General features: G+C 46.1%; 2 protein-coding genes across 2 annotated transcripts in view; both read right to left on the reverse strand.

Moving 5' to 3' along the window:
• Nucleotides 1-219: 219 nt before the first annotated feature.
• Nucleotides 220-3,221, reverse strand: LOC311360835 (zinc finger and BTB domain-containing protein 14-like). The gene is made up of 2 exons (XM_084480930.1): nt 3,149-3,221; nt 220-2,498 (listed from the first exon to the last, which is right to left on the reverse strand). Exon 2 carries the CDS (start codon nt 2,473-2,475, stop codon nt 1,297-1,299), a length of 1,179 nt encoding a protein of 392 aa, XP_084337056.1. The 5' UTR covers nt 2,476-2,498; nt 3,149-3,221; the 3' UTR covers nt 220-1,296.
• A 604-nt stretch (nt 3,222-3,825) lies between these two features.
• LOC311361305 (band 4.1-like protein 3) overlaps nt 3,826-11,801 on the reverse strand; it is a 32,097-nt gene continuing 24,121 nt past the window's right edge. Inside the window, exons 9-12 of the mRNA XM_084481477.1 lie at nt 11,005-11,103; nt 10,356-10,436; nt 9,779-9,894; nt 3,826-4,897 (exon numbers count right to left, since the gene is read on the reverse strand). Of these exons, the coding sequence (XP_084337603.1) occupies nt 9,784-9,894; nt 10,356-10,436; nt 11,005-11,103 (291 nt within the window). The 3' untranslated portion in view covers nt 3,826-4,897; nt 9,779-9,783. The remainder of the gene's footprint in view (nt 4,898-9,778; nt 9,895-10,355; nt 10,437-11,004; nt 11,104-11,801) is intronic.

An 11,801-nucleotide genomic window follows, 5' to 3' on the forward strand; every position in this document is an offset into this window, starting at 1 on the left:
TCAGTGCAAATACACAGGCCAGGAATTGGATCTCTATCCGAACCAACCCTCAAATCCCTAATGTGAAACCAGTTAAATCCATCCAACAAGACATAAACGTGTCCCCAAACTAATCAGCAATAACCTAGCTTTGAATCAAAAAAAAAAGAAGGTTTCGGGTCCAAAAAAAACTAAACAAAACCAAACAATACAACGCAGCAAATGGTGTTTATTGTCAAAGTGTAGATAGGAGGGGGCGGGTAGGACAATGTTAATATGTGCATATTTCATTACGGTGTACTCTTATAGTTGTGCAACAAACTAAGCTACAGTATATACAGACACCTATCATTAGACGGTTGATCGCAGGATGACAGTGGTTGTACTGTATAACAGTAAATCTAGTGGGCCGGGCGGTGCTTGGGACAGGACAGCCTTATGGAGGTCATCCGCAAGGAGGAGGGGGGGGGGGGGGGGGGGGGGGGGGTAGGATGGGGGGGGGCCCAAGACTTTGGTATCGTCTGTTTGTTTGTTCCTTTTTTTCTTTCCGAAAAATGCAAAAAAAGTCAACGCTTTACTCTTACAGTGTCAATATCAATCAACCAATCAACACAACTAAACACATCCATTAAAAACATCCACGGGAATATACGCAACGCAACAAATGTTATGCAGAAAGAAAATCCTCTTTTTTTTTTTTGTCGCCCGTCTCTCACTGCCTCTATAGCCTTTGTCGATAATCCAGTAAAAGGTTAAACGAAACACTTAAAAATGTTATACATATCCCATAAAAAGCAAAAAAATAAAATAAACAAAAATAAAAAGAATAATGTTATGAGAACTCCCCAGTCTCTAGAATAGCAACAATGCTTTGTGAAAAATATACGTATAAGTAGAGTGAACTAAACATTTACATGATTTTACAGGCGGAAAAGAACATCTTTTTTTTTTGTTGTTGACATATTTCTTTAGGATAATACAGCCCCCACAGTCTTGTGAACTGGCCTTAGCGCCGTTCCTCCCATCTTAGTCCGTGGTACACGTGGCTCCTCGGCCAATCACAGGGCTGTGTGTGTATTTGTATTGTGTACACATGTATACAAATACTCAAGTTTACATTTGAGCACCTGGCGTATATGGCGTTCGTCTGCGTCTGTCTCTACATGTGCGTGCGTGTGTGTGTGTACATCAGTGTCTAAATCAGTGTGTGTGTGTGTGTTTGTGTGTCCCGACAGGGGCCCCCCCAAAAAAAAAATCGCTCGCTCATGTCCCTGGCCGTGGCTGGGGCTTTTAATTTTCTCTCTCTCTCTCTCACTCTCAACAGTCCCCTGAGTTATGCGAGTGGGGCCCCGTCTCCATTTTCCAGTCTCTCTGGTCGCCGGTGGCGTCGGGCTGGCCCGCCTGCTGGGAGGCGGCGGGGGACAGTGACATCTGCCGACGGGGGTTGCCGCTGTGCATGGTGTTCCAGTGGCGCTTCAGATCCGACGCCTTGATGAAGGCCTTGTCACACGAGCCGCAGTTGAAGGGCCGCTCGCCGCGGTGCTGCCGCTCGTGGTCCTTCAGGTGCGACTTGTGCTTGAAGGCCTTCTCGCAGATCTGGCAGCCGAAGGGCCGCTCGTTGCTGTGGACCCGCTCGTGCCGCTTCAGGTCGGGCCCCCGGATGAAGGCCTTGCCGCACACCACGCAGCGGTGCGGCTTGAAGCCCGAGTGGATCTTCAGGTGCTCCTTGAGGTGCGCGGCCGTGGTGAAGGCCTTGGGGCAGTGCTCGCAGCCGTACGGCCGGTTGGCGGTGAGCAGACGCTCCTTCTTGGCGTTGTGGTCCAGTGGCTTGGCGCCCGGCGTCTGGCAGGAGCCGTGGTCGCGGTGGCCGTACAGGAGGTACTCCAGCTTCATGTCGCTGGAGGAGGACGAGCCCCAGCCGTGGCCGTGCTGGTCCTTGCCCATGTTGGTGCTGTAGTTGTGGGGCTGGGAGACGTGCGAGCCCCCGGGGCCCATGCCGTCCATGCCCTGGTCGTAGAAGCTGTTCTTGCGCACCTCCTCCATGGCCAGCTCCTTCAGGATGGCGTCCTGGGCCCGCATGCCGTGGTCGCCCGGCGCCTGGTTCTCCCGTGTCTTCATGTTGGTCAGCTCGCGCTTCTGGGTGCACAGGTTGTCCAGGAAGTTGATGCCCAGGATCTGCCCGGACGACATCATCATGTTGATGTCCTTCTTGCGCACGGCCAACCGCGCCGTGTACATGTAGTTGAGCACCTCCTCGAAGATGTCCGAGCGGATGAAGTCCAGCTCCACGATGGAGTTGTCCTCGTCGCTCTGCTTCTTGAAGAGCTTTTTGAAGTAGTTGCTGCAGGCCGCCAGCACGCAGCGGTGAGCCCTGAACTCAATGTTCTCCACCACCACCACCACGTCACAATGCTCACCTTCCATCCTCTGTTGGTTGAGCATCTTCAAGAAGGTGGCTTTATGGTCATAGTCGATATATCTTAATAAGTCAGACATGTTGCAGCTGTAATAGGGGCAACCTGTAAAATATGTGTAAAAAAATGCAACATATAAACAACGTGTGCTATTATTTGAGATCAATGAGAGAACCTCGTGCAAAGATATGTATCCTGCAAAAGTACGGGGTGGAGCATTAGCAAAATTTGCATGCCAATTATGATAATTTATACAGCCGAAGTACGCAACTGTCATTTAGTTTCAGCAAAAATGCAAACAAATATTATTAACGTCATATTTAAGACGGTCGGGCACAACTACGCGTCGAGAACAGATAAAGTAAACAAAGGTAGGCAAGTCAATCATGCAGAAATCCTTCGGCTAAAAGGCCCGACAGCGTTAAAAAAGCGCGACTGTTTTTCCGGCAATAAAAAAAAACAACAGCAATTGTGAGAAATTATTGAAACAGCCGAAATGCAAGCGAATAACTTTATCGCACTATTTTCTCGCCGGCGGTGTTTCGTGCGAATAGGATAACCTTAGCAAGAATATTTCACATTTCACTGCGCCCAGCCATTTTGGTCAGCAAGCCTCCATTGGCATGTATCGGTGTCTTCTAACACTTTACAAATACCCCGGAACAACGATACACTGGCGATCACAAACGCGCACCAAACAATCCCGCTTCCCGGAACCCATTCGGCACAATTAATGGTGAATTAAAATGTAATACCAGAAGCCTGAACGCGATCCTTATGTTGTCACGCAAGGCAGTCGACGACGATCCAAAGCTGTCGTTTTTCCTCTTCCTCCTCTTGTTGTGACTATCGGGCTCCGGAGGAAATGCTGCATTGTATTGCTGCCACCTACAGCCCCGGAGCGCGCACGGCTCCATGGGTGGGGCGTCGGAGGAGGAGGATGACTCCTAAACCTTTGGGGAAAAACCTCGCACCGTAATTATTACCGCACCCATAAATGTGCAATTTGCATAGCTCAAGGGTGCGCTTATTAGGAAATAAATTATGTATTTCTAGGTGGTGAGTGACTTTTTGGCACAAGGCGGTTTTAATCGCCTCCCTCGTAGTGAAATAGCCCACACTAGGATGTGTACTTTATGTAGACTTATGCCAATGAGGAGCCAATGGTAGTTAAAAGGTAGTATTTTAACCAAATGCTAAAGCGTTTTAAAGACTATATAAAAAAACTAGGTTTAACGAACTTTCGTATTTTATTAAGAGAAGGAACATTTAAATACGTCAAGTGAGCTTCTAGGGAAACAAATGGAAAAACGGTGTGTTTTTTCGTCATCGCTACCAAAATCGATTAGCATAGAAGATAGATTGAAATAATGTTCAGAATTTGCATTTTCATGACATTTTATACAAAGCTCCACCGACCACAAAATTCAATAATGTAGTAAATATTTTATTTCAAAAGAAAATGACAAATTATAATGAACACCTTTATTTCACCATTGAGAAGGCATGGCTGTACATGAACGACACGTGTTATTTTAAATAGATGGAATAGTTGAGAGGCATATAGCTTACACATTCAGGGGGGTAGACAGAATACGCTTGCTTCAGCATCAAATGTCGGCGGTGCTCACCATGTAGCCAAAGACATGAACATGTTCAGCCATATAAAAAATAAAGAAGAAAAATCAAATCCTAAAAAACATTCAAGACTTGTACTGGCACAAAAATCAAAAACAATCCAGCGCAGACTGGGGATTTCTTTGGAGTTTGACAAAGAAATTTGCATCTGCTTAAGCTCCATGAGAGATGTTTGTGTGAAATAAATCAAAAATACTGAGATGATCATCAATAATAAAAACAGAATTTGAGTGCACATGACAAACATCATTGGCGGAAGATATATGCTTTGTTGTTTTGTGTTTTTTTTAATAAGAAAGCTTCTTGAGGCCTATGTACAGTATAAGTACAGGGGTGGTAATACAGGTCTGCAGTGGTATAACTTGATGTGGAGTTGAGTGGTGAGATGCTTGCTGAAGATGAGGTTGGCACGTCTACTGCTAGGCTACATAGGGGTGTTCTCTACATACACAGCCCAAAGCACTGGGAAGCTTTTTCGGAGTGGATTTTGGCTTCATTTCATAAATAAAACTGCTGCAATTATTATTATTCATCTTAATCATAAAAAATGCATCAATTTCATAAAGGCAGTAAGGAGGGGGGGGGGTAACCGTTTGGCTTCCCTGCACAAGAATAAGTATTCTGCGAGTGACAAGAGATTTGTTATATAGTGTCGTATCGTCTTGCCGCTTATTTTTCTTTTTGATACTGCAACGTTGCACCCTTCTCATGCACAAATGCATCATTTTGGGATGGACAGAAATGGAGGCAAGCCGCAGCCGCTGGAGAGCAGGAGTCATCAGATCCTTTAGTGTTCCCGCCTTAGATATAGGGAATCTGTGGTGGCTGATGGGGGATGGAGTCCTTGTGGGAAAACATCCTTATTCCTACGAGAGAGCACACACACACACACACACACACACACACACACACACACACACACACACACACACACACACACACACACACACACACACACACACACACACACACGATATTAGGCACTATGTTGCAAGAGTTGCCGTTTACATGGTCACACTTGGCGTCATTGAGCAAAAAGTCATTTCTGTGTCCGAGGGTGATTATGAATGAGTGAGAATGCTGCACTTATGCTCTGCCAATGTGATTTCATAGCAATGGATTGGACCAAGAATAATCTACCACTGTAGATTATTCTTATTTTATTTTTTAGCATGAGCGGTATTAAACTGAGATTCCTTGAGCTTAATCGAAGAAGTGTACAACCGCCATACTTCCGACTGCAATTTCTTGAGTGTCTTGAAGACACGACAGCAAGTGACAACACTGACACTAAAGGGTTTGCACGAAGAGACAGGAAGAGTTTCCCTCCCATGGAGACTTTACAGGGCTAGGAGGCAAGGAGATAACGAAAGAGAAGGAAAGCTACACAAGGGCAGTTTGTCAGACGAGCTGGCAGCATCTGGTAGCATCTTTGTTCCTGATCTCAGCCTGCATTCCTGCTCGTTCAAACCCTTTCTCTTCCGTTGACAGCTGTGACAACCAAATATTTAATTGGCCGCGTAACCAACATCACGACGAGGCATGTTTAAAATAGTCGTTAATGATTGCTCTACATTAGCAAGTGGCAGGAATATGGCAATGGCATTTTTCTGTTAATCCATTCATGCCTTTGTCGTAAATTTGGAAATGTACAGACTGTTATGTACCGATTTATTTATTTATTTCGCTTTTTATTTTATATTTAAGTTCAGACAGGATGCTGCGGACCCTCTAACCCCTCCTGAAGACACACACACACACACACACACACACACACACACACACACACACACACACACACACACACACACACACACACACACACACACACACACACACACACACACACACACACACACACACACACGAGGAGTGCGCGCAAGGTGCAGATATTGGATGGCACGCACGTCAGAGCGAGCAAGAGAGAGGTGGGAGGGGAGGGCCGGGTGTGGGTTAGTCCGTGGAAACAAAGCCGACAATTCCCATCTGGTGAGTCACGCAAGTGTGTACAGGCACGTAAATACGCATGCAGGCACGTACACGCATGCACGCACATTATGCATACACACTCACACCGCCACCTGTTCGTTCACTACAACCCCGAACCGTGGGGGCCTATTTCCTAAAAGAAGTGAAATCACAAAAGTGACAGTGGTACAAGTTCACGCAGATTTCGATCGAGAGGAGACACAAACGCACGCAAGCACCCGCGACGGAATTCCACAGAGAAGAAAACGCTTGAGAATGAAAAAAAAAAAAAAAAATACAGGATTAGAAGGTTAGAATGTCAACAAAAGGAGGGAGTGAGAGATTGCGGTGCGCGGCTCCCGTACCAGACATGAAGCCGACAATACAGACAAACAGGCAAGTTGAAACGCAAGCCCCGACGTGCGCAAAGCTGCTGCAAATGTTGGAAGAAAACAACAATCAGACCTATTTTATGGACCTACGGTGGTTTTTTCACCAAACGGAAGGTTGAAATGTATCTGCACATTACAGAAAAAATAAAAATAAAATAATAATATATATCTATATATATACACATCTTTTTTTTGCATATTTCCCTGCTCAGCTTTTAGTTACACCAAAGCAATAAGCAGTCTTTCCCCTATGATGTTTTCCAGCAGAGGTGCAGAGGTGTGTGCACGGTGCTGATGTGAGCGTGCACGAGGCTGATGTGAGCATGCACGGTGCTGATGCACGAGGGGGGGGGGGGGAGGGGGAGGTTTTAGTGGGACCACTAGCACTCTCCGAGGTGCATTCCACTGGAAATGGTCTGAGCCAATGGTTTTTTGATATGACATAACAACAAATATCATGTGACCACACTATAGCCGCAAGCCAAATTATTATGCCATTAATATTGGCGCAAATAGTCTGCAATCTGTATAGCCGTCCCATTGTCTAGGTTAAATCGTACTGCTGCCTTTGTTTTCTTTTACTTATCTATTTTATTTTATAATTTTATTTTATTACGATGTGTCTATCTGAAGCATTTTGTCTGCCTCGTGTATGAAAAGTGCTATATCAATAAAGTTGCCTTGCCTAAAGTTGCCTTGCCTTGCGTCTGTTCTACCGTGTCAAATATGTAGGCTACTTTCTATGATTAAGTCTTGTTTAATTTTTTCTTTATGCTTCCTACCTTTAGTCAAACACCTTTTATGAGCTAATGTCATCTACAGTATCATTATGGGCTTTTTAATTCTTCTATAAGTGTTCTATTCAGACAATTTAACAATTGAGGGGGGGTGGAGTATTATATGTAAAAAAAAACTAAAAAAACCAAACATAATTTCTAATAAATAATAAATGGTCTAATAAATGGCTGATTGCATTGGTGCTGGTCATCCAGCAGCGACACTGCACCACTGCTGGATGCATGGACAAACACTGGTGTATGTTGGATTACCTTGCCGATAGCTTCTCTAAAGACACATGTTTGCACTCAAGATAGTGTAGAGACAGACAGCAAAGCCCTCCACTATGTGCCTCCAATGATTAATGCATTCATGGTAAAGTCTGGAGTTGAAAACACATAGTCTGAGGCATACTTCTGCCTTGTCTGCGCAGTTATCAGATCAGATTACACAAGATAAAGATGACTGTGCAGATCCTCAGCCTGGAGGTGCATTAAGGAGCAGAGCAGGTCGGGTCTCTCTCTCTCTCTCTCTCTCTCTCTCTCTCTCTCTCTCTCTCTCTCTCTCTCTCTCTCTCTCTCTCTCTCTCTCTCTCTCTCTCTCTCTCTCTCTCTCTCTCTCTCTCTCTCTCTCTCTCTCTCTCTCTCTCTCTCCTCTCTCTCTCTCTCTCTCTCTCTCTCTCTCCCTCTCCCTCTCCCTCTCCCTCTCTCTCTCTCTCCCTCTCTCTCTCTCTCCCTCTCTCTCCCTCTCTCTCCCTCTCCCTCTCCCTCTCTCTCTCCCTCTCTCCCTCTCCCTCCCTCTCCCTCCCTCTCCTCCCCTCTCTTTCTCTCCCTCCCTCACGGATGGCTGGCGACGTGTTTAAAAGGGGTTGGGCTCGGCAATGTTGACAGAAGCTCGTATTGTCATTTGTTTGCTAAACATCACCAATGAAATGGGAGCTGCAGCTAAATGGGTTGGTGTTAACTTGATCTTTGGGTTAATGAAACATGGGAGGTGAGTGAATCCCCTCCAAACACTAACGCAGCATTTGAATCAAACTAAACTGAACAATGGCCTTCAATCTCCCATGTAATCTATACATGCTGCATTCTGCCATCAGAAATATCCAATGAGGCGGCATTGCATTCCCTTTGGTATTAAGTCAGCTGCGTCAACTTTTCTAATCTTTTACGGTAACTCTGTTTGGCCTAGTTTGACTCCCCTCAATAACGTAATTAGGACCGTTTGGGTTCTGGTCACAAGGGAGCATCAACAGGGCAAGTCTGGCTCACCAAGTCAGGGGTGTCACTCTCAAGAGACAAAGCTACACTGTGCCGGTTTCCCAGCAGAGGGGGGTGTTGCCCCCCTGGTTACTGGGGATTGCATGAGAGTGCCAGCAGCAGCAGTAGCAGCATTAGCACGACCAGAATAGCCCAGTTTAAAGCTTGGTCCTGGGGAGGGCCAGCCTTTAATTTACAGTGCGTTAAGAACGCTGCGCCAGGGGAGCTTGGAAAGAGGAGCGATGCGTCGGATGTTAGTGCCTCACAAGAAACACAACTATACTGGTTAGGAGCTAGGTCTTTCACAGAGCAACGTGCAGGTTGGCATTCCTGGGTCGATCGCACACCGATTAAAAAAAAAGGTTATGTCATTTTGTATTTTATTATGGCTGGATTTGTTTTTGTAGTGCAACATGCACGCACAGACCACAAAGCTGGAACATGATGCAACCGAAGGCAAGGACAATGCTAGAGCTAGAGTGAATGGCAGGTGGGATGGCAATGTCAAAAGTGCCAGGCCTCGATTTTAAACAAACTTTGCGTGGCATCCTTGGTTCTTTATTGTTCTCGGCCCCTTGGACGTTAAATATTATAGTTCAATTATGAAGCTGAGGCCCATAGCTTCCTGTTAGTAGGATAGTCTTTCACCTCATCCGTCTCGGGGTGCCAACCTGCATGTTGCTCGTAGCTGTACCAGTTAAGTGCCAGGTCTTTAACTGTACCAGTAAAGAGGAAGGCCTTTAACTATACCAGTAAAGAGCCAGGCCTTTAACCGTACCAGTAAAGAGCCAGGCCTTTAACCGTACCAGTAAAGAGCCAGGCCTTTAACCGTACCAGTAAAGAGCCAGGCCTTTAACCGTACCAGTAAAGAGCCAAGCCTTTAACCGTACCAGTAAACAGTCACCTCTTTAACCGTACCAGTAAAGAGTCATGCCTTTAACTGTACCAGTAAAGAGTCACGTCTTTAAGCATACCAGTAAAGTGCCAGGCCTTTAACTGTACCAGTAAAGAGTCATGTCTTTAAGCATACCAGTAAAGTGCCAGGCCTTTAACTGTACCAGTAAAGAGTCATGTCTTTAAGCGTACCAGTAAAGAGTCATGTCTTTAAGCGTACCAGTAAAGTGCCAGGCCTTTAACTGTACCAGTAAAGAGTCATGTCTTTAAGCGTACCAGTAAAGTGCCAGGCCTTTAACTGTACCAGTAAAGAGTCATGTCTTTAAGCGTACCAGTAAAGGAGGAAAAAGAGAGCTTATTGGGGGGGTGAAGCGGCATGCCGAGAATGGAGGCCACGCTTGCGAGCTCAGTGCAAGCAGAACCAGAACCAGATGAGACCGGGACCGCGTCCTCTTACCTGGGTCAGTCCTCCCCCTCGTCTGGCGTGATCTCGGTCTCTTTATGGACCACTACTTTGGTCACTGACATGTCGGGGTGCTGCTCTTTAGCCTCCTTAATGGCCTGAGCCAGAGCCTACGCACGACGGCCACCAGGGGGAGACAGAGAACAGGAACAGGGCGGGGAGGGGGAGGGGGAGGTGTTGGTATTTTTACGTCAATCATGGTTGCCAATGTTAGGTCACACATGTAGGAAAAAAAAGAAAAAAAAAAGACACCAGCGACGGCTGCAATAACTTGGTTAAGTGCCACCCGAAATTAAGCAAATGTTAATGTTAATCAGTCAATGTGGGAGACAGGAAGGAGGGCCGCGTGGGGGCGCTCGACATCGGGTCAACAGAGAGCACCTAAGGTCTGGGGGGACACGGTCTCTACGGAGGGCTGTTTCTTCACGGTCAACTGTACACATCCAATCAATGACAGTACAGAGCGATGACAAATCAAGGAGAGAGAAAAATAAAAATCAATCGATAAAAAAAAGCAAGCGAGTGTGAGAGTAAGTCACGAGCAGACGAATGAGTTGAGTTAAGAGGAGACCTCGTCGTGGTCGATGTCCGTGTCCCCCGTGATGACGATCCGCTTCTCGATCCTCGTCTCCGAGATGCCTCCCTTCACCATCTGGGGAGCGCGCGGGGGACAGGGAGAGACAGCCGGGACACCTTAGCATACCGCTCAAGGTGACCACTGGCCGTCAGTGACCTGAACCTACAGCTGACTGTAGGTTCTGACTCTGTTGGAATGGTTACAGAGTCTTCATTCAAAGCATAAAAGTAACAATCAATCTCTTGGGAAAATATTAGTATTAGTAATAATAGTAAATCTTTTATCTGCCATTCTGTTTCATAAAATCGTTAATAATAATAATAATTTTATATAGTGCCTTTCTCACACTCAAGGTCGCTTTACAGATTCATGAGCACACATCGAGCAAGACAGCACAACAACACAAATAAATAAAATAATTAAAATAATAATACTAATAATAATCAATAAATTATTAACAACTCAGGTTGGTATTTTTAGCCCAACAACGTACTGCCGCATAGGGACTGTGACCCCGGGGGATCTGATGATTAATGCTCACACACAGCTGGGCTTTTAATAGGACACATGGAAAGGAAACGTATGCAACACGGCCCCCGCCCCAACCCCACCCCCCTTCCCCCACAGGGTCTCGCCCGGCAACCTTAGTGATGTGTGTGGTTGTCGTGGTGCTGCTGGTCTCTGAGGTGATGGTCTGGGCGCTAAGCAACACTCCAGGGTCCACGTCACCGTTGGTGTCACCCTATTAATGTACACACAGGAGGAGAGAGGGAGGGGACACACACACACACACACTCAAATTACCGGCAACAATTATGACATCATACACATAATGACAGAGCTCCTAATGGGATAAACCCGATCAATACTTGCTGCTAATTGTATTTGTATAGCTCTGAACCAGTTAGTCTCCAAGGGCTTTACTTCTTTAGGCCATATCTTCACAACCGACCCTAACTGTAGTGCAAGAAAACACTCCCTTAATTAACAAGGAAGAAGTCTTGAGAAGAAACGCAGAGTGGGGGATCCCTCGATCCAGTGATGGTAAGACGCGTGAGACGTGCTCAGTGTCAATACTGATAGGTTATCAGTATTGTTTCAGTGTATATCTTCACCACATCCTGTCAAACTTTGACAGGATGTGGTGTAGAAAGCCCTAGGGACGGGTGACGAGACATTAAAAGGTGACGTATCATACCACCAGGTGTGAGTGTGATTAGCCGTTATGAACCGTTTTGAAAATCTGCCTCTTCTGACATCACAAGTGGGCGTGTCCACCTAGATGTGTGCTGGATAGATCAGTCTACCAGCCTACCCAGTGGACTGTAGCAAACGTTGCTCATCTCTCCGTCATACATCTAGGTGGACACGCCCACTTGTGATGTCAGAAGAGGCAGACTTTCAAAAACGGCTAATCACACTCACACCTGGTGGTATGAT

This window comes from Micromesistius poutassou, assembly GCF_964030765.1.
Source record: "Micromesistius poutassou genome assembly, chromosome: 16".
In the NCBI taxonomy this organism is placed as follows: Eukaryota; Metazoa; Chordata; class Actinopteri; order Gadiformes; family Gadidae; genus Micromesistius; species Micromesistius poutassou.

What these genes read in the sequence shown, in the direction of transcription:
- LOC311360835 (XM_084480930.1), bottom strand. Translation starts at nt 2,475, where the DNA reads ATGTCTGACTTATTAAGATATATCGACTATGACCATAAAGCCACCTTC.